We start from the raw sequence: 24,193 nt of genomic DNA on the forward strand, positions 1-24,193 counted from the left end.
ATTTTGCATTAGCATGAATTTTCTGAAGGATATGGAGTCTGAAACTCAACTGCCTGTCCATTTTGTCTGACTTCAGCCCTCAGTAATTTGCCAGAAAAAAACAATTGTATGAGAAACAGAGGGAAAATATGAGGCAAAAGTTGGGACATTCTGAGAAAATCTGCACAGTTGAGAGGTAAGTGGTTGTGGAAAATGCATGTTAACAGAAACCATGTTATTTTAACAAGTTTATAAGAGCAATATTTAAAGTCCATCCCTATTTTTGTTCCTTTGTTCCCCTTTATTTGTAGCTCTGTCCAGATTTATTTATGGAAACCTTTCAGGAGATGCTGCTGCTGCCAGGGTATTGCTTGACTGCTCTGTGTGCGTGTGTAATGCATGGCAACAGAAATCATGTTATTCTAGCAAGTTTCTAAGTTTATAAGAGCAATATTTAAAGTCCATCACTCAATTGCTCTCAGTGAGTGTGTGTGTGTGTGTGTGTGTGTGTGTGTGTGTGTGTGTGTGTGTGTGTGTGTGTGTGTTGTGCAGTAGAGCAGACATTACTTTTTCAAAGCTACAGGGAGCCACTGCAGAGTGGTGGAAGAGCCACAGGTTGCAGACCCCTGCCCTGCACCGTGCATAAGGGAGCATACATGTGACGTACAATGTCCCTATTACAGCCTAAGGCTTTGGTATACTGGCCAGACATCAGGTTACCATTGGCAGGGGATTCCTAATGTAAGGAATACACCAACATTGAAGAGAAGGACATCTATTGTTAAGGTAAGATTTTACGTGACTACTTTCATCTGGGGTAGCATTTTTTAATTGCTCAAGTAGCTGTTTTTCCTGTCCTGGTCTCCTGCTGCACTCATCTTTGTTAGAATTAATGGTCAATCTTACCTTGGAGCAGAACAAAAGCCTTCCCAACTGCTTGTTTCAGTGAAGCTCAGATTCTGAGTGACCATAACCTCATGGGTTAGACACCCTGCTAGACAGGGGTCCAGGGAAGTAAATGGTGTGGGAAGAAATAGCCAGGGAATTGTTATGGCTAGGCTTGTATAGGCCCTAGGGCTGATAGCCTAGTACCAACCTATGAACCACCCCACCCCCGGAAGCTGTTTTTGGTAAGTACGAGCTTTGCTTTGATATCTTGACAAGAATGATGATGGTGCCTTACTCATACTTCACTGCAACAAAGTGTTCTAGTTATTGGAAGTATGACAGCTGGCATCACATCTTTCATGCAATAGGCCATTTTGTGAAAGATTCACACATCTCTGCAGATATTCTGAGTAAAATATTCCCCTGGAGGTATCTCAGAGCTTGACTCCTATTTCTGTGGTTCCTGCCCCACCCCCAAGGCAAGCTTTATCTAAAAACCTGAAGGCAGCAGCCCTTTGGAAAGAAGAGAATCTTTACCTGATAGCTTAGTTCCATGTACAGTGCAACCACCAGTCCTTCTGGCAGAGATTATGGAGGTGCCCAAGTCCGTTAAGAAACCCTTCATGAATGATGCTTTTTAGACTGGTTTTAAGAGGACAACTACAGATTACATTAAGATTTAACCCACTCAATGCCATCCCTTAATAGTAAAATTAATGAGCACATATCATAAATGTGCCATCTACAGTGGGAGACATTTCCTTTTTTTTTCTGCCTGATTGGAGCTGTCATTTTGTACTTTCCATTAGTGTAGCCTTTTTTGAAACTGCACAAGCTTGTATCCTTGTAGTTGTATGCGCTTTCTTGCAGGTGGATCCTGGATTGACTAGGTAAAGTGGTCATTGACTGAGAATCACTGGGCAGAGCACAATTCAGGATTTTGGTGTATAGATGATATGTATGTACCCTCAAGAGTTCAAGGACTTAGACGACCCACTACAGAGGGCACAGAAAGGGTGTATTATATTATTAACATGTTGACTAAAAGGCCCTCTCAAACACCAGCAGATATTATATGCATGGATTTGTAGGTTTAGTCTCTGAATCCTTTGTATTACAAAACAGGAATATCTGATGTTGTGTACTTCATTCCTCCTTACGATAGGGTCTCGGATCTGACCTTCAGATCTGGCTCGGCCACATTCTCAAACTTGAATCCGGCTCTCGAGGCCCTCTTTATTACCCATAATGCACTACACCCACCCAAGCACCTCAGATCTTGTTTGCTCTTTCAGCTTCCGGACATGGATCTCTGCACTCTCAGGCTATAGTTACCTTTCTCAGGAAAATCAGGATAGTTTTTCAGTAGCGTTGGGTTGCAAGTGACCTCCCTCTTCTTAAAATCTTTAGTGTGTGTGTTTGTGAGAGTTTCTCTTAGCTTCCCACCTGTTAAAAAAGTTAGATTAGTTAGTTACAGTTAAAAGTAACATTTAAAGTTTAATTGCAGGTAAATTATAGTTAACGTTAAGTTAGAGTCATAGTCTCAATTCCGTTTTAAGTCTAAAGTTAGTTACCTTTCCAGTTAGCCTTTTGTTGAGCGTCTTTTGAGTTTCAGCATGCTTTTGGTTGTTGTCATGTCTGACAAACCTTCTCCTGCCTTTAAGCATTGCACTTCTTGTTGGCATAGAATACCCAGTCAGGATGTCCACAAGGAGTACGTGCATTGCTTAGGTGCAGACCATTTGAAGGCAGTGTGTGTAGTCTGTGCTTCTTTTAATCCTCAGGTTCTAGTAGACAGGAAACAATTGATTCTGAGGAGTCTTCTTCCAATGTCACCTCCTGAGTCTCAAACCCCTTCCTTGGCTTCCACTTCCATCTTCTTCTGCAAAAGAAACAAAAAAGAGGTCTGTCCCTGTCTCCCCAAAAGATCCTCTAGAACCCAAAGCCAAGTCCAGGAAAACTTTGGATCAGAAGAAAGTGTCTAACCCGTCATATCCACCAGCATCCTTGGATCCAGGGGAAATTATATCTTTGTCGCCTACTCCACTTTTGGCTCCTGTGTCGGATCCAGTGGCTCGGGATCCAAGAGCATTGAGCAAATCTCCTCCCCACTTAGTCAAGTCCAAGCACTCCTGATCCCCCCCCCGACGCCATCACCTTCTTCCAGATTCTCTGGAAGCTGGTCCAAGGCGGACATGGACAGGATAATGATGAGATTCCTCAAGGCCCAGATCCAGATGGGGATAGTCTTGCCTGTATCCCCTGTTGGATCAGTGAGCTACCAAGTCCATACCATCAGGACTCCTTCTCTGATCCGGCCTTTGGTTCTGGAGTAGTAGGGTTCAGGACTCCCATGTGTGTTGGGTTCAATGCAGGGGAGGCTCCCTTCCTCGATGTCAATGTTACCCTTGATCAGCCCTGTTTCCTATTCCCTCAGAGCAGAGTGAATCACTGAACCGAGGTGTCTGTGCTGGGTCCAGGGACTGGAATTGGCTCAATCTTTATCGGAGCCATCTCTTCCCTTAAGCGCCTCAGCCCTTGACAGCTCAGAGCTCAGGTCCAATCCCTTCTGGAGGATGCAGATCTGGTGTGAGTCCTACCTGCTTTCCTCCTGTGGCTTTGGCTTTGGGGGAGACTGAGAGAACCTCTCCTGGTCTGTCGGCTTTTCAAGTAGCGGAGAGGGTTTTCTCCCAAGTTGGAGATCCATCACCACATGTCCTGCAATCCACCCCTGTACCCCCGTCAGGACGAGGCCTTGAGCTCGTTCATTCTGTCATGAGTCAACCCTTCCCGAGCAGCCTCCAGGATCTCCCTGTCCAGGAGAGATCCCCTTTTTCTGATACTTCCCCAGAGTATCCCACTGAGGAGGTCCCCCGGAAGATGTGCAAAAGGAGGAACGTTGACTCCCTGATGGAGTCATTAACTGAAGACACTGACTTCAGTGGGGGGAAGGATCCCCCTGATCCCCACCTGAGGGACAACTCCTTCAGAGACATCTTGAAGCAAAAAGGTAGGTTGTCTGCCCAGCCTCCTCCTCCTGAGGAGTTAGTGCTGTTGGAGGCATTTGGGGTGGGCTCATCTGTGACCTGGGTGACCCCCCCCCCCCCAGCAGACAACCTTGTTGATTTGGTTTCCCACTGGGCATGGAAGGAAACCGACACCATCAAGCCCAGTCCCAAGCGCCCTGATAGGTACTTGAATCCACCGGCAGATAGTAAGCACTGGAGCAAAGGTCCCATAGTTGATACCATTATTTTGGTGGCAGCCACTAAGAAAGAACTGACAGAAGATCCTGCCAGTGTCCATCCACCTAACAAGGAGTCTAGAGTGTTCGACAGTATTGGAAAGCTCGTTTACGCCTCAGCCACCTTTGCACAGAAAGGGTGTATTGTATTATTAACATGTTGACTAAAAGGCCCTCTCAAACACCAGCAGATATGGTGAGTATTCTTCTGTCTGCTGCATATTATATGCATGGATTTGTAGGTTTAGTCTCTGAATCCTTTGTATTACAAAGCAGGAATGTTTATGGTCAGTGGAGTTTTTGCCATTCTTAAATGGCCTGTGGCAACTGGCAATATATTGCTTTTCCAGAGTGGACAGAGTAATCAGAAAACTTTAAAATGTCCATCTCAGTATTGAAAAGCAAACAGACAAATATTTGGATTGATGTGAAGCACACACCCCCATATTGGAGCTGTTGCGCTTGGACCCTAACTTCAAGTAATAATCAGTCAGAAGTTCACTTTACCGCTGCAGTTTGAGATAGAGTAAAACCTTCCTCCATTCCCTCCCTCATTTTGCAGCAGTAGGATCTCAGCAGTTTCCTTTTTCAGCTGTATTGCTGTTATTTACATGTCTTGAAAGATGCAGCAAGCTAAGCTAAGCCCTACTTATATATATATATATATATATATATATATATATATATATATATATATATATATATATATATATATATAAATCATTAGAGCTGTATATATATATATATAAATCATTAGAGCTGTGTGACGTTCCTTTGTGTTTCACACAAGTCAGTCATTCCAGTCCCTAAAAAATCCAGTATAACAGTACTGAATGACTACAGGCCTGTTGCTTTGACATTGGTGGTCTTGAAGACTTTTGAGAGGCTGGTGTTATTTCACTTGAAGGATATTACAGCTCCCTCATTGGACCCCCTTCAGTTTGCTCAGTTTGCTTATCGAGAGAACCAGTCAGTGGATGATGCAGTTAATATGGGCCTGCACTATAGCAATATCTTGACAACCCAGGGACATATGCAAGGATTCTGTTTACAGACTTCAGCTCTGCATTTAATACAATACTTCTGGAACATCTTCACTTGAAACTCTCCCAGCTTTCCATTCATGTCTCCACCTGTCAGTGGATCACCAATTTTCTGACCAATAGGAAATAGCAGGTGAAACTGGGGAGATTTACATCTAGCTATCACACAATCAATATAGGTGCCCTCTAGGGATGTGTGGTTTCCCTACTGCTATTCTCCCTCTATGCTATTGACTGCACCTTCTGTCAAACTTATTAAATATGCGGGCAATACAACTATCATCGGGCTCATCAGGAACGATGTTGAGTCTGCTTACAGATGGGATGGTTGAGCAGCTGGCCCTTTGGTGTAGTCAGAATAATCAGTCTGAACACTCTTAAAACTGTGGACATGACAGTGGACTTTAGGAGTGGTAAAACAATATTATTCCCCCTCTTTATATTTAATACTGTTGTGTCAGTTGTGGAATACTTCAAGTTTGTGGGATCTATAATCTCCCAGGACTTGAAGTGGGAATCTAATGTAGGGTCCATCATAAAAAGGCACAACAGCAAATGTACTTTCTGCGACAGCTGAGGAAGTTCAACCTCCTACAGCAAGTTTTGATTCAGTTCTATACAGCAGTCATTGAGTCTGTTCTCAGCTCTTCAATAACAGTGTGGCTTGGATTTCTGCCTAATCATGACAAAAATAGGTTACATCGAATAGTCAGGTCTGCCAAAAATATAATTCCTGGTAGGCTACCCTCCTTACAGGACCTGACTCTTAACATCCAGGTCACCATCATTTTGAACTATTACCATTGGCCAGATATTATAGATTAATACGCACCAAAACAAACAGATGTAAGACCATTTTTTTCCACAGGCCATCAAGTTCATAAACGATTAACTAAGCTTATTAGGCTGGGGTATTTTTTTTCCCAGGCCTCCTAGTATTGTTAATACTTGTTTCTTTCAGTATTTCATGCACTGAGTTGCACTTTGCACCTTGTATGTGTACATATATGTGTATTTATATATTTTTTTGGCTTGTTCTTAATAGTTGTATGAATGTTGTTTATGTAATTCATGGAGAGTCATTGAAAACAGAGTCAAATTCCTTATATAGGCGCATACTTGGCCAAAAAATACATATGATTCTGACATGAAATTTAAATGATGTATGCAGTAGAGTCATCAGATAAGACTTTGTTTTTGTAATGGTGTATTGGTTCAGTAAATAGCCTAGGCTGCTGCATACAGAAATGTTTACTTCTAGTTTCTGTTTGCTGAGCAATGCACGGATGTATGTCTAATTTTCTATTTTTTTAACAAAGTAGAACTTTTGTGCCAGTAATTAGGCTTACTGCCTGTTAACATTTTTCTAATGCTTCAATTCTTTTCAGTCCCATCTCCAGGGCAACTACAGCATCGTGTTCATAGTGTGGGGCACTTCCCAGTGTCTGCACGTACACCTCTTAAAGCAACAGCATATGTAAGCCCAACTGTGCAGGGGACCAGCAGTATTCCCACATCATCTAGTTTACATTCCATCTCCAGCACAGGAATACCATTACCAAACAAACTTGGAAATGGTGGATTGACAGGACGTAGTGCTCTTCCAAGACCGGCTTCTGCTGTTGGTGGAAGCAGTTTACCTCGAAGTAAATTAGCTCAGCCATTAAGAAGGTGAGTTTAACTGCAGCTGGAATAAAGTGCAGAAATGTCTGCATGTGTAAGCAGCGAGTCATAAACAAGTACAAGACAAGTACAAAAAAATGAACAAATAGTGTTTTTGTAAGTGTACTCCCTTATGTGGGAGGGGACCCTTCACAGTTGTGGTAATTAAATAATTTTATTCTTTATAACAGGCTTCTGGAATCCAAAGTATGGCTTCACCCTAAACCTGCTATTATTATTGTTGCTGAATTCTACCTAAAACCAGGAGGCATAATCCAATATTTTATCCTGTCTTTGTATAACTTATAAGAAAGTCAGAGGCTAAGGCCTCAAACTGATGCAGGAATATTGTAAATAAGCACATCACTAATACCCTGGTAGTATTATCTCACAATTTCTCCAGTCAAGACCTCTAATTGGGAAGTAAGTTGATTTTTTTAGGGAATGGTAAGAATTGTGGTGGTCTACCAGCCCCCTCCTACCACCCAAACCACATCAAGTGAAAAACTAGCATTGTTACTGGGTAAACTTATCTGCAGAAGCTCTTTATTGATTAGGGACTTTTATCTCCATTGGAAGCTTAATACTAATTTTCTTCCCTTCACCATAATGGCAAAACATGACATCCACTGTTTTTTACTAGACCAACCCATTTAAATACACTCATTAGCAGTCATGGCATGCCTGAATGGTTTTATACTAACCACCTTTCAAAGTTTGTCTGTCCCATCAGTGGAGTGGACTGCCCCTATTTCAGTGATCATTGCTTGCTTTTTCAGTTTCTGTACTAAGAAAGGATGCATGGTCTCCTAATACCTTTACCTGCCAAGTATAAAACAGGATTAAGTATCATCTCTGTGGATATAACTGACCAATATTGGTCACATATAACTAATGGAGGATAACAACACTGCTTTGCCGAGCTTCCTTAATGTTATTCATGACTTAGGACTGCAAACTTCGTGCCACAAGAAAAAGGCAACTTTTCCTTAGAGGCAAGAAGCCATGCAGTCTAGCTGGATGGACATTACCACATATTTCAAGCTCATTATAGGTGTGCAGAGACATGATATTTGGTACAGAATTGATAGCAGAGGCATTTTCAGAACCCTTGGAATTTCGTTTCACTGCCTCTGCCACTCTTCCTTGTACACTTCATGTTTCAGGCACATATAACTGGCCTTAATTTGATTTTGACACTGATTTTGTTTAAACCAGTTCCTTTATTCAAAATTAGTAAATATCTCAAGAAAATTCTCCGTTGTCTAAAGTCTGATTGTTTAGGACCTTTACTCTAAATTTATTAAGGATTGTGATATTCTGTTGCTGTCTGACTCACATACGTCTTCAACACATCCCTCTCAAGTCATGTGTTTCCAAACCTTTGGAAAATTAGGAACATTGTCCCATTTTCTAAACATGCCTCTGCCTCATCCTTAACTCCATTTGCCAGTTATCCTGGTGTTTACTCTTGACAGAATATTATAAAAAGGCTGTACCTTCAGCTACAAGACCACATTGAGTGCCATGATCTTTCTAGTTATGAGCCTGTTACCATGCAGTGGTTACAGGGAACATTACTGGGCTGTATTCACTGACCTTGCCAAGGCATTTAACCGTCATGAATCATCCTGTACTAACTAAATAACTCTCACTGGATGACCTTGACATCACCTCTTTAAATTGGTTGTCTGATAACTGCTTGCTTCACTCACAGTCCTTCTTACAGCCCTTTCTATACCTGATATTCTCTAAGGCTCAGTCCTTGTAGCATTGCTATTTAAAGTCTAGATTAATGCCCGCATCATGTCCCAGAAAACAAGAATAATAATCCGTAATGCAAATGACGTTGTCAGTTGAAAATCAGGCAAGTGCACCTGTGACTCGCTCAGTTCTGCTGCATCTTCTCATTCCCAGGCATGTGAACCGAAAAGACTTCAAGTTAATCTTATTAAAACCAGTACAGTGATCTTGGGAAAAAATCGTAGCTCACACTGTGCTAATGGGAACCTCACTGGCCCTTGTGGTGGTCCACATAAAGTAGGTCGCTTATTAAAATTCCTTAGGATTATTTTCACTGAGTACATATCTTTTCCACTGACATCCAGATAATGAGAACTATAATTGCATCAGTGATTTATGCAGGTAGCATTCCGAACAACAAGCCATGATAGCTGGCTTGTAATTTTGTAAAGGTATACTTCTTGTCCTTGAATGCTCTCTTCCCATGAATGGCCCTGCCATTGCCATAAAAGTATTATAACTTCAAACATTATAGTATCTGTCCTGTCACTATCATTGCAGTAGGCAGGAGACATCATCACTTCCATTCAGACACAAATGCCTAGCTTCCATTTAAGAAAGTACTTACCTCTTACGGTTATCAATTTGCAAGATTTTTCACATGGATCACTAAAAAGCCCTATATCAGCTTTTCTGTTGATCATTTCTCTAAGGCTCTCAGGTCTTCTAAATCTAATGCTTTGTCCATGACCCTCTTGTCAGATGCATGCACAGAGACTTCCTTCTCTCACTTGTGTCCATGTATTTTGGACTGTCAGACTGACACACACATGTCCTTTTCCTGTTTCTTACACTTACCTCCCTCATCAAGCAGCTTAAATTGGATCTAAAACAGGAAAGTAAGTATATTTGCACTAGATTTCTTTCACAGCAACTTAAATGTTTTGATGGCTTTTGTACATTCCTTGGAGCATTTGCTATCTTGGGCAGCATTAAATATTCTTTTGCTCATGTTTCTGTGGCCTTTTACTGCTGTTTGTATATATTGAATTATATCGTAAGTGAATTTTTCAGCTTTAGTCACTAGGTTGTGTTTGAAATGGTGCCCATATGATCCACTTCAGCTTCCTGCGAAATAAATGTTAAATAAATAATAAAATATACTATCCCCAAGGCTGCACTGCTTAAGTGAAAAGCAACTAATTGCTTTAGGTAAAATATATTTGTTTACTTCAAGGTTTTGCAACATCAGAGCTGATATATTTAGTTAGCAAGTGTTAGGGGATGCAGGAGACATATGGCTGATACATCATTTTGATAATATTGTTTTATTTGTTGCATTAAAGCATATGTTTAATTATAGGGCTTGCTCAGTAAAGTGGAATTTCTTTTTTCTGTGTAATTATATATTCATTTTAGTTATATGGAATTCTATTTTTCTTGTATTCACGATGGACGCCCCCCCCCCCCCTTGTGTGTCTGTCTGATGTGGTTATGTATCATGATGAGTTAGATTTCTACAGTTACATTTCGGGTACAGGTAAGTAAACATATTGATAGCAGCCTTTTGTATTAAATTATGATGGAGTCATTCTTTCAGCTTACTGAGGTTAGCGTAATGATCCTGGAGGAGAGAATTTTTTGTGTGCAAGTTTGCAAGTTAAGTATTTAAGAGAGAGAGTGTGTGTGTGTGTGTGTGTGTGTGTGTGTGTGTGTGTGTGTGTGTGTGTGTGTGTGTGTGTGTGTGTGTGTGTGTGTTCTTTGCTCAGAGAGTTTATGCAAAAGTGTTCATATAAAATCAAAGTGTACACAGCTTCACAGAAATCAAAAGCGCATTTGAACTTTTAAGATATTGCTTTGTTAAAGCTGTACTTCACTACTCTCCCTCTTGTATTTGAGATCTGTGGCTTCATTTTCTGTACCAGGTTTATTCATTTCAGGGTTGTGGGGGAAACTGGAGACCTGAGTATCTATGGTACGAACACATAAAGGCCACACCGATGGGGAATCAAACTACAGAATCAACCATTCTTTGGCAACAATACTAAGTGCTGCACACCAGCATGCCAGCTAGAAGTGTAACTTACTATTTAAGCTTTGTGCATTTCATTTTGTTTGATTCTGTTCTGCACAGAAGGCGAGTGTACTTCCTTTCGCACTACTGTGATACCATCTTATTACCAGTAGTGCTTCATACATTTACTGTTTTTTACATAATTGTTTTTACTAATGACAAATGAAAGGTCGTGACAAGGCTGGCTGAAATGTACAAGGGCCATTTCTGTTTGGGAAACTGCAGGATTTAGGTGAAGAAAGGGTGCATAAACTGTAGTGTGATAATCAGGAAGAAGTTAATGCTGACCAAATGCTGGATCCTTTATTGATGTTATTTTGACAAAATAACAGATGTTCTTCATGTTTCACTGTTGCAGTCATCACATTTGGGTTATCCTTGCCAGGGTTACCCCTCAGTCGGCCCGAATACCAGAGGCTTAGTATTTCTGTGTCAGTTGTTGTTGCTTCAGGACTGACGTCAGGTCATCCGTGGTATAAAGTAAGGCAGCCGATGCCATTACATCAGTCTTTCTTGCTGAGGACCCCGAAGCAGAAGCAGTTTGCACGAGTGACAGTCGGCCGCTACCTGAGTTTTCATTTTCCAAATTGAAGCTGAAGTCTTCTAAAGCTAAGTACCCCATTGGGGATCCTTTTTTCTTGCTCTAACCGATGTCAGAAAAAGTTAACAATTGTCTCGTCTGTGGAAAACAAATACCACACCGAGACTTTCATTCTTATTGCGTCACTTGTTTTTAGGCCCAGACCACAATGTCCCTCGCTGTCATTTTTGTGCTTTGTTCAACACCAGAAGTATACGTCATCGGGCTCTTATTGTATCTAGATATTTTCGCTGTCAGTCCTTGAATTCCAATATGGCTTTGGTAAGCCATACAACAGCAGATCTCCCAATAAAACGTAAGGATAAAGACAGAGACAGACTGCACAGGTCCAAACCTACCGATGACACTTCCGTTAAGCTAGTCATCAGTTCTCTGGTCCTCAGTGAGGCTCTTTCAGAGCCCCTGATGCCCGCTTTTGTGGATTTGCAGGCCACTACCGAGACCCTTTCGGAGTCCGGTATGCCGCAAAACTCTTCATCGACTAACGATCCTGTGGATGTCTCTACCTTGGATGGGTCTGGTGCCGCTAAGCAGGCACCAGCTTCTGAGGAAGTATTTCGCAGTACCGTTTCTCGACATAGACCGATGACTTTTTTCTCGTCTACCGTTCTTTCAAAAACTACCGAGTTTTTAAGGCCCAGGGTACGAACCACACCCAAGAAACCGACGACCCAATCTCAGGCACCTGATTCCTTGCCTCAGTCTCAAATGCTTAAAATGGCGGACGACCTTATAATGCTGATCAGGGGAAGTCAAGCTACCCCTTCCAAAAGAAAGAGATTTGTCCCCAGTAGTTTTTATATGAACAGGAGTCCGATGACTCTGATGCATCTGAATATGAAGACATGCAACCCTTCTCTGCTTATGAGGATTCTGATTCAAAGGAATTCATTCTTTCAGCCTCTCCACATGAGGACTTTTCCTTTGGGGAAACCCTACATACTTTAAGGGAGCATTTCCAATGTACCCACTACAGGTACAGTATATACAGATTTATTGTATTTATGGCAGCAAATTAATTTAGAAATTAGCGTTAAATACATGGAATTACTGAATAGGTATTTTTTGCCTATAGAAAACTCTCTAAGAGAAAAAAATCAAGGAACAACAGTTAAGCCTATATACAATGTATCCTAGACAAGTGCTAGATACTCGTTTTGATAGAGTGCTAGATAGTGTTTTTATATTTGAGAAAAAGTTATTACAACAGAAAAGGGATAAAATTAGGAGGGATACTGATGATTTCACTAGGGGCAATGTCTTCACCTGGCCCAGGGTGGAGACTTTGACCAAAGGGCCGAAAAATAGTTTGGATTTTAATCAAATACAAGACAAACTAAATGTTAATAAAAAGAATGAATTAACGAATACAGTGAAAGACAATTGCCCGAATGTATCAAATCCAGATGAAAATAACTCTGTTGTAAGAAAAAAGGATACACAGGCTATAGGAAAGAATAAAACCCTAGTAACATCGGCTCTGATACACCATGATGGTGTAAATAATGTTAGTGCATCCCCAGTCAGCAATATACACAACATATCCATATTTGAAGAAGCCAACAGACGGATAGATATTTGTGAACATGTAGACATAAGTAATGATAGTATAAGTGGTAAAAGTACAATTAATACTGCAACTCCTTGTGTAGTTACTAATAGTGCTTTGAATGAGAAAAATTGTCAACCCCCCCTTTCCCCATTGCCAATCAATGGAGAGGAGGAGGAGGGGCAAGGGGACGGTCTATAAGCAGGGGGAGGCAGAGGAAGAGGCCAGCAGAATCAACCCAAACTGGACCTACATTAAAGAAGATCTGGCAAGGGAACAAGAATCCCTAGTATGGAATATATCCATGAGAAATCTTACCAAGGATGAACAGTATGTTTTAGAAAAAGGTTTGACTTTTATTCCATTTGTTCGCAACCTACAGATTAAGGTCAATTTTTGTAACACTTTGGACGTACCATATCCATTTAGAAAACCGAGCACATATATTCCTAGTTATCATCCACTAATTGAAGCCTATTCACAACTTGTTGAACAAGATCTATATAAGAATGATAGGGCCAATAGAAATAAGAGGTGGGCTGGAAATTTAAAACCAGCCCAAAGAAAAGCCCTCACTAATTTAAAAAATGATAGATCCATTGGGCCTAAAAGACCCCGGCTTCATGAGTCCTGGGGGGAAAAAAAAAACAGGAATAACGGATTAAGGTCCAAAGAAAGGATGGTGGGAGTGAGTTCCAAAGACGGGCTAGGTTAGAGGATAGAAGGTATTTGCCTGATTATGATAAGACTAGCTGATAAGGGAGGCCCTGTTGTTGTTATGGACATGGATTTTTATAAGAAACAGATGTCCTTAATGTTAAATGACCCTAGTTGCTATCAGAAGATTAACACCAACACAGTGGATAGAACTATAGCGAATGTTGTTAATAGGTTAAATGTTATGCTAAAAGAAGGTAAAATTAATGATGAACTGTTTAGATACTTCATTATTGAATACCCCACAATACCCACAATTCAAGGGATCCCAAAGATACACAAAGATGGGGTATGTCCACCAATGAGGCCTATTGTTGCTGGGAAAGGCTGGATAACTGAGCCCATATCTCTGTACTTGGGAGTCCCTATTAAGACCTATAGTGGACAAATATGAACATATACTAAAGGACACAAAACAATTTTTGATCAAATTATATGAAAAAATGTCATATTTTCATGATAGGCAAGATGAGCATGACAGACTATTGGTGACATTTGATGTCCAGTCACTTTTTACAGTGATTCCCAATCAAGATGGACTAATGAGATTAAATAGGCGGTTAACAAAGGATGGTACATTCTCCACAGGCAGGATTGAGGTCATATGTGAATTAATGGAAATTGTATTGATGAATAATATCTTTATATTTAATGGTCAGACTTACATACAAAAAGATGGCGTAGCTATGGGCACTTCTTGTGCCAATAGCTACGCCAATCTAATTATGGCTGATTGGGAGGACATATCCTTATTTCAGATGGATGAATTTATGTTTCATGCTACACTAGATTTGTTGATGACCTCTTTCTGATTTGGAAGGGAGATGAAGAGAAGCTGATTGCTTTATACACCAAAATGAACATGGAGACTAATTATCTAAAATTCTCCGTGGTCCAGTCGAAGGATGTTATACCTTACCTAGATGTGTATATAGAGAAGTTACCCGATGGCACTCTGAACACAGGGGTATATAGAAAAAAGTGTTATAGGAACAACTTACTTCACCGTAGTAGCATGCATCCTGGACATATTTTTAGTAATATTCTGAAGAGTCAAGTGATGCGAGCATCTAGATTGAACTCTGATCATCCAGGATTCTTAAATGAGATAGAGGGATTAAGAGTTAAATTTTTAAATAGGTCATATACAGAAAAAGAGATTGAGGAAAGTTTTAGTGAAATAGATATATTAAGAGATGGTAAAGCACATCCATATTTTGCTGCACAACATGATGACACAGAAAGTTCTGGACTCATCAATGCTAACTATGACAATAATGTTAGAATCCCTATACACTACACCCAAGATGTCAGCAGTATTAAATATATATATAGAAAATACTGGGACATCTTACTAACAGATCCGGCTATATCTAAGGTGATAGGTGATGCTCCCAAATTCACATATGAAAACAAATTGAACCTTCATAGGATGTTATGTGGTCCAAGTAGGATAGATGGAGGTATGTCTGTTGGCACCCATCATATAACTAAGAAGTGCCACAAATGTAATCAATGTAGATACACCAAAGAGTCGGATATGTTTATACATCCAGTTACACAACAAGAGTTTACATTCACATTATCAGCTACATGTGAATCTGAACATGTAATATATCTGGCCACCTGCCTATCCTGCCCCGCATTTTATGTGGGAAAAACGGACCGGAAACTAAAAGAGAGAATTAGGGAACACGTCTATAAAATTAAGGTGTCATGTTTGTCAAATGCCCTTGCTAAACACGTATATAACACATCGACTGAACATAGCTTTGTATTTCAAGTCATAGATGTGAATAGACCTAATATTAGGTGAGGAGATATATCAAATCAGACCAAACAGACGGAGGTGAAATGGATTATCAGACTAAGGGCTGATCAGAGCCCCGGCCTGAATGACAGGGTATCTATAAAACCAGTACTCAAAGCTAGAAGACTTCGTTGAAAACAAATTGGTAATTTTATAATAATGTTAGTGACATTTACCCTTAGTATAGTTGAAATAATCCCACAACCCCCCATATGGCTACCCAACATGTATAATTCATAACATACTTTTACCTTTTTACATATTTTGTACACCTTAGCATAGTTGAACCAATTCACATAACCCCATATGGCTTCTTACAATTTATGTATAATCCATAACATATTTATTTTTACCCTTTTACACATTTTGCACAAAATTTTCATATAGCTGTATGTGGTCTATTCACATGGTGTTAAATGCGTATGGTTGTATGATATAAACAATACGCCTAGGTATTGATTATGTATATATCCAATATATATATATATATATATATATATATATATATATATATATATATATATATATTCTATATATTTTTTATGTAATTTAAATTTTTAAATACTCATAAGCAGTTTGTGTGTGCATTTATGGAAGATCTGAGGTGCGTATGGGTAAATTATGTAAACCACAAGCTTAGATATTGATCTTCATACAATTCTTGTATTATAGCTGTAAATGATATTATATCTTCATACGCGTTGCTATATACAATGAAATAATAGTAGATGTTAACTGCGCACATACAGTGTATTTGTAAAACCCTTGTGTGGTTTTTACATTTTAACGTATAATCATGTTGTGTATCTCTTCATGTACTGCTATATATAATCTAATAACAGCAGATGCATTCCGTGCACACATAGTTAGATTGTAAAGCGCTATGTTCCATAGCATCTAGATGTACAGTGCACAGATATTTGTTTATTGTCTTATTGTTTTATTTCATTTTAATAGGATGTAACAATGGACTGCTATATATAACCTAATAATAGCAGATGCATTCCGTGCACACACAGTTAGATTGTAAAGTGCTATGTTCCATAGCATCTAGATGTATAGTGCACAGATATTTGTTTATTGTTTTATTTCATTTTTAACAGGATGCGACATCAAGAATTTTACGCCACATCCTTTATAAATATAAGTGCATACTATTTGAAATTTTTGTAACGGCCTGAAGAAGACCTAGTTGAAAGCGCTAGCCGGGTGTTTCATTCAATAAATTATCTTTGTTTTACTTCGCTGAACGCTTGAGGTATTTTTTCGTGTGTTCATACAAGCCATTGTTCGGTGGAGGTGATCGATTAAAGCCTGAAATACTCTACATGTTTTTGGAAGTGATTTGAGACTTTAACTTGTTTTATGCAGCTGAACCCACACCTTGTATTGTGTTGTTTTTCAGCAGTGACTATATCCAATATTTCATGGACATAGAACATTGAGCTTCTGCCTTTCCGTGCTACAGTTTTGTTTTTGAACATGTTAAAAGAAATGCCCAAGAAGGAGAGGGAATTAAAAAGAGAAGAACCTGGTATTGGGAATATTGCAATGGTCTGACTTTGTGTGGTGGCTATCCTTACTAAAATTGCTCATTAAACAAAATATGAGGTATAAAACTTTTGCAGAAAGGAGGTTAGTAGGCAAGGATGTAATGTATAAGATGATCAGCATGTTATTTTAAAATTTACACTTGTGGGGTATGTTATGCAAGGAATTCCCATTTGAGGAAATAAATGCATCAGTGCCTATTATAAGATTTGCATACTGTGGTATGCCATGGGATGCATGTGTTGAAAAAATAGAGTAATTTTCTCTGCTATTTGGTTCTTACGGTTAGCAAGATGACAAGAAGTATTGTATAATGAGATGTTCTTTGAAGTTTTGTGTAGCTATGATATACATTTTGGTTATGAGTTTTGGGGATGAATTATTTAGTATTGTTCATTTTTTTTATTTTGTGATTTTTTTTTTTTGTCAGTTTTGTAAGCTGTAGTGTCTTTTACAAAATTCACAGATACTATTTATTTTTGTGTTTGCAGTACAGAATCCTTATCGTACACATTTCCTTTGTCCTTTGGTAAATATGTAACAGTGTTCTCGTTTGTCATTTTTGTATAAACTCCAAGATCAAAACGCTGCTCCAGTAGTCACAAACCTCAATTTTATTAAAAGTTTAAGTGCTTTTGCTCAGTAAAGTTTGAACTTAATCAGAAACCAATCACACACCCACTTCATTTCCTTCTTAAACAGAAAAAGCCACCAAAAACAGTGAAGGAATTTCAAGAGATGCACACATAAAAGAACCTATTTACAACAGTATACATGCAGAATAAAAAGCTAAACATCGTTATGACTACCAAAAAATAAAGAACATGGTAGAAAATGCATATATGCAAGTTGAAAAAACTTATACAGAGTAAGTAACAGATAATCAAAAGAAATACTCTGTGCTAGAAAGCATAATATGTATAAAAACAGTGTGTAAAACATCATACAGATGCTGCTTTGCTTCTTAAAATAGGTTTGATTGAAATTGCATCATTCAAACCAGATAGAACACTTAGATTGAGCAAAACCTGCCAATAATACTGTTGTTGCTCAACAAAAATTTTGCAGTCCCCCTCTACTAGGAATGGGGACCTTTTCTAGGACATTAAAGGCAAACTTGCTAAAGTCATTAAAACAAGTGCTTGTTCAATGCATTAGTTGAGCAGGCCTAACTAATAGAGTAAACATACTGGTGTATTCTAGTTTTTAAAGGGCCAAACATTTTCCTGACATAAAATGCTGGACAAGAGGCAGAAAAGGCTATGTCATAGCAGTCATACCTCCCCCTAATTGAAATTAACCTGGGGTATCCTGGGACAGAAAATTGTGATCCTTCAAGTAAGTACCTACATTGTCTGCAGGTACCACATCACTTCATACCCAAATTTTTTAATGTTAGTGCCTTCTGTACAACTGCTCCATTCAGGAATAGCCTTTAGATCATGACTATTCTTGTACACAAACCTTGGTTTGTCACCCAGTTGCTGCAGCATACCAAGCGCACCAAATGCAGTGGACCAATGAGTGTTAATGGAACATTTTAATGATGAAATCTCCCTATTATACTCCATCACAACTGCCTGTGATGGGTTCACCATGTTTACATTATTAATAAGTCCAACTCAATTAAAAAATTGTACAAGTACTCTAGTTGGAATATGAGTTTAGGAAGTTTGCCTTTACTGTCTGAGAAAAGGTCTCCATTCTTAGTAGGGGGGACTAGGAACTTTTGGTCAAGCAAACAGAGTATTATAGGCAGGTTTTGCTCAACACAAGTGTTCTATCTGGTTTGAATGATGTGAATTTATTTGATCAAATCTGTTTTAAGAAGCAAAGCAGCATCTCTATGATTGTTTGCATATTGTTTTTTATATACATATTGTTAAAGGAAAAATATACTTTAAAAATGATCAAAACACGGTAGGTTCAGGTTAAGGCACTTTAATCTTGCAGCAAGGAGACAAAAACGTGCTAATACAGAGTTTGTCTAACCAGAAACAGGAAATGCATTAAATTTTATAGGTTATCAAATTAATCTTGTCCTACCATGCTGACGTAACAAATTACCACCTTTTGGTCATCATCTGCTGACCATCTTTCCCATGATTTTCTGCTGATTTAAACAATTTTTATGTGAAACATCCTGAGGAAAACAACATGGCCTTGGTTACTTTCCATTAGATACTTGTTATGTTGCATTCAAGATACTATAGCTAAATCGAACACAATGCTAGCAGTTCATTACTCTAAAAAGTCTTTGTCTAACTTATCTCTAACTATTACAGCTGCAGAGGTTCCCATCCTCTGAACAAAGCTGCCTGTCTGAAATCATTACATTTATTCAATGGTATATTGTCTATTCATATGCTTCTGACCTAGGAGATTAACACCTGTTTTTCAAGTACATTTCCACAAGGCATAAGCAAGAATATTGCTGTGCTAGCAGTTACTAGGTCAGAGGGCAACTTACAAGTTTCAGTAAACATGCTGCAGTTTTAATAAGGATTATTTTCGGCCTCATATGGAACTCAATTTATAAAAATCACAGTGCATAAGAAATAGAATGAAAACCATATTAAAAACACTTGATTATTAATTTGTCAATAAGCAAACACATATTAATACATATTTTTCTAACATCTCCCTCCTATTAATACTTTTTATTCTATTTTCAAAAAGATAAACAGTTTACTTCTTTTCCTAACCTCTTCCATTTAGGATTTGCAGTTAAGAAAGTCATTTCAGTTTAACTTTTATGAAAGCGTCTCACATTCTAGCAGCTCTTCAAATTCAGTACTTTGATACATAGTTTCAGATACAGATATATCTATGAGTTCCTTAATTAATTTCTTCATGCAGGGGATTCCACAACAAATGCAAGCTCCTATTAGGAGTAAACCTACCCCAATAGCAATCAGTATGTTCATAAAGATGGAACCCCACTCCCCCAAAGGCATTCTGAAAAACTCTGTCAGAGGGTTTGGGCCTGGTTTCGTCATGGCCGACACTTGCTGAATCACCTCAAGATGATCGTTGATCTCATGCTGATGATCAGGGATAAACACACAGCATTCTTCTTTGATTAAAGCGCAAGTTCCACCTCTCGACGCTAGGGTGAAGTCAAGAGCCATTCGGTTTTGAAGAACTACAGTTCTCATGGCATTCATTCATCAGTTATCAGTTCAAGGGCAGAAAAAGTTGCATTACTCATTATTTCGAGAAGTTTAGACAGTTTTCGCAGTTCCCAGATTGATTTAACTCCGCCATACATGGGTGATATACCTGCCCAGGATATAACAGCATCGCTCAAGTCCATGTGCACAAGCTTGGTTCCCACATTGCGATGGGTTTTTCCACCCTGCTTCAATTCGTCCCACTGGATTTTCCGGTTTCTTAACCGTCTGTTTGGTTACGTCTCGAGTATTTCGAATACTCCCTTGAGGCAAGTCTGCAGTGTGTCGGATGACCGGAACCAGGTATCCCAAAAAACAACTGCCAGACCAATTTTCAGGTAACCATTTATATGCCTTTTTCCCACATACAAAATAACAGTCCTCTACCTTTGTCATTACTTTGTTACGAAAAGATTGCCCTGCATGAAACATTTTCTTATCGATCACTGATAACTGTTTCAAAAGTACAGGATTGTGCTGTACCTGATCAAGAGTTTTATGCATAGATTTTAAAAATGAGTCATAATCTGTACTACAAGATCCACTCAAATCATTTGGTTTTCTATAACATTTGTACTGTACAGTAACATTGCATTTACTCCACCCAACTTGGATGGAGTCATTTTTATAAAAACATACAATTCCTTTTTGTGTCACAGGCAAATACAGTGCTACCTTATCTTGTGCTTTAATAGCAACTGTGTCAAAAACCAGATTTTCCCAGGTCTCATTGACCCCTAGGGGGATAGCAGTCATTAACAAACCCCCATATGCTGTTGGTATGGCCGTACAGACCCAGCAGTTCGAAGCATTGAAAGTCTCTGCGTATACACGTGTAATTGCCTGATAAGTGTTAAAGTTCGGCTGCCAGTCTATGTTTGGTTCATTACGTCTAATCAGTTCAACCTTTGTGGCAGGGAAAAAGTATGGTCACAGCAAAAAGAACAGTGTGATCAATATTGCAACAAAAACAATCGTACAAGTTTTCTGAAATTGTTCAGTGTCTCTACTCACTCTGTATCTGGCCATTTTGTTCTTGTTGTGCAACAGTAACAAGGTTTTTGTCCAGTTAAAAGTTTTTAACCAGTTTACAGTGAGTCAAATGGATCCAGGAGGCTCGTTCCGCAATTTTGACTGCGGTGGGTGTTGACAGCAGTACCTGGTACGGACCTTCCAGTTCTTCCGCTTCGTTATCTTCACCCAGACCCAAGTGCCTGGGGCTACTGGTGCTTCCGATTTCGGTTGCTCTTTATCTGAAACAGAATTTAACTGCAAAAGTTTGTTATTCAAAAATCTCCTCATATATCCTGCAAGTGAACTGTCAGCCTCTTGCTCTGTAGACATGAGAAGTTTCCACTGAGGTGTATAATATGCCCTCCCAAACAAAGTTTCAAAAGGAGTTAATCCCTTTACATTTGGAACAGTTCTCATACTCAACAGTGCAGTGCACCCAATTTTTCTGTGTCTCGTCTATCAGTTTCCTAAGTCTATTCTTCAGTACCCCATTATGCCACTCTACTAGTCCTGCAGATTGGGGGTGATACGCATAGTGATTCTTCAACGATATTCCGAAGTAACGACTAAGTTGTTGGATTGTTTGGTTCACGAAATGTGTCCCGTTATCACTATAAATCTTTTCCGGTATCCCAAATCTGGGTATAATTTCTTTAACAAGGACTTTTGAAACCGTAGCTGCATCTGGGTTTTTGGTTGGAAACGCTTCTACCCATTTGGAAAACATGTCTATAATAACTAAACAGTATTTCTTATTCTCACATTTATTCAATTCTATGAAGTCCATACAGATGGTATGGAACGGATATGGTGGTATTGGAAAATTCCCTCGCTTAGGCTTCAATGCCCCTTGTGCATGATGCTTGTTACAAACATGGCATACTGCACAAAATTTTTTTATATAGTTTGTATAAATCCATAAGTTGTAAACACTCGATTCACTAACTGTACCATCCCCCCCTGTTGAGACATGGCTCTACCCATGTCTCAACAATGCTGCATATCTAAATAAATTAGATGGCAAAATTGGTTTCTTTTCCTTGGAGATGTACAGTCCCTTTTCGAGGATTGCTCCTCATTTTATCCACTTCTGTTTCTCAAGATTTGTAGTAAGTGTCTGCATTTTTTTTAACATTTCTAAATCTAAAGTCCCTGAGGGTTGTAGTTCCTCACTTAAAAGAAAAGTTTCTGTGGCTGAAGCTGCCTGCTTTGCAGCTGTATCAGCCCGTGCATTACCTTTTGAAATTCTATCCTGTTGTTTTGTATGAGCTACGCATTTGCAAATAGCTACCTTCATAGGTAACTGAATTGAGTCTAGCAAGTCTAAAATAAGTTGCGCATGATTAATGGTTTAATGGTTTACCAGTAGATGTGATCATTCCTCTATTTTTCCACTGCTGCGCAAAAACATGTACAGTAGAAAAAGCATACTGACTGTCAGTATAAATGTTCACTTTCTTACCTTTTGCTAAGGTACATGCCCTTGTTAGGGCAATCAATTCTGCTGCTTGTGCAGATAAGTTGTGTGGCAAACATTTTGCTTCTAAAGTTTCAGTATCAGAAACGACTGCATACCCCACTAGGTTCTGTCCTGTAGGACCCCTCCTGCATGAGCCATCCACATAGCATGTCACCTCGGCATCATCCAAGGGAACATCCATGAGGTCTTGTCTAGGTAGTGTCTTTTGCTCAATCTCCTGCAGGCAGCAGTGTGGTTTGCCATCTACAGGGGTTGGAAGCAAAGTCGACGGATTCAAAGTTGTACATCATTCAATTGTCATATGAGGTTGGCCCAACAGAATGGTCATACAGGAAAGATGTCTAGCTGGAGAAAGATATGCTACTTTTTCTTGCAGTAAAATAATTGCAACTGCATGAGGCACTCTCAATGTGAGAGGGTGGAACAATACTACTGAGGCTGAAGTCTGCACTGCCATTGCAGCTGCAACTACTGCTTGTACACAGTGGGGCAAAGACCGCGCCACTGGATCTAACTGTGATGAATAATAAGCTATGGGGCGTTGTTTGTCCCCATGTTGCTGAGTCAACACTGATGTCATATAACCTTGCTTACAATCTACAGTTTGAATAAACTGCTTGTTATAGTTTGGTAATCCTAAAACTAAGGATGATGCTATCAATTGTTTCAACTTACAGAAAGCTGCTTCTGCTTCAGGTGTCCATTGTAATAAATCTTGTGCAGCCATCGGCTTTTTAAACATTAAATTGGCCAGTGGAGCAGATTCCAAAGCAATAGTTTGGTATCCAACTCCGACAAAAGTTAGTAGTTCCCAGGAAAGACATCATTTCCTTCTTGGTAGTTGGCCTAGGTGCTTGTAAAATTGCTGTTTTTCTGTCTTCATCTAATATTCTACCTTCTTTGGATATTACATATCCTAAGTATTTAACCTGTTTTCTCCAAAGCTGTAACTTGTCTTTGTTTACTTTGTGACCTTGAGTAGCTAAAAATTGTAACAAAGCTATCATGTCTTCTTTGCATTCTTGCTGGGTGGGGGCTGCCAGCAGAATGTCGTCTTCATAAAGTTGAATCTGACTACCTTTCGGTGGGATAAATCCCGCCAGGTTGCTTGCCATTTCTTGTGCAAATATCATTGGACTTTCACAATATCCCTGCGGTAATCTGGTATATGTATACCGCTTTCCCTGAAATGTGAATGCAAACTAATATTGGCTGTCAGGGTATATCGGTATCGAGATAAATGCATTACTTATGTCTACCACTGAAAAATATTTCTGTTCTGGCTTTAAATCATTCAGTAAGGTATGCGGATCTGGCACAGTTGGTGCTCTAGGTATAACTGCATTGTTTACTGCTTGTAAGTCTTGGACCATACGCCATTCCCCATTTGCTTTCTTGACAGGAAATAAGGGTGTGTTACATGGTGAATCAGGGGATTCTATTAAGATTCCTTCCTTGAGTAAGGCTGCTATGATAGGTTTGATTCCCACCTCTGCATATTATACTTTTTAGCACAAATTATTTCTTATGATTATCTGTTACTTGTTCTTCTGTATGTTGTGTCTTTCGGCTTTTCCCGGTTAAGGGTCGCCACAGCAGAACTCCGGTCTGCTAATGATTGGCAGTAGATTTTTACGTGCCAAGTTGCCAGTCCTGACGCACAAC

At 39.3% G+C, this 24,193-nt stretch overlaps 1 protein-coding gene across 2 annotated transcripts in view; it reads left to right on the forward strand.

The window, feature by feature from the left end:
* The window catches only part of LOC122803337 (SLAIN motif-containing protein 1-like), a 359,055-nt gene that overhangs the window by 273,654 nt on the left and 61,208 nt on the right, over positions 1–24,193 (forward strand). For both annotated transcript variants that reach the window (XM_044072909.1, XM_044072910.1), the window contains one exon: positions 6,543–6,825. In XM_044072909.1, coding sequence (XP_043928844.1) covers positions 6,543–6,825 — 283 coding nt within the window. The remainder of the gene's footprint in view (positions 1–6,542; positions 6,826–24,193) is intronic.

Source organism: Protopterus annectens, chromosome 5.part1, assembly GCF_019279795.1.
Source record: "Protopterus annectens isolate FY-2018-M chromosome 5.part1, PAN1.0, whole genome shotgun sequence".
Lineage (NCBI taxonomy): Eukaryota > Metazoa > Chordata > Ceratodontiformes > Protopteridae > Protopterus > Protopterus annectens.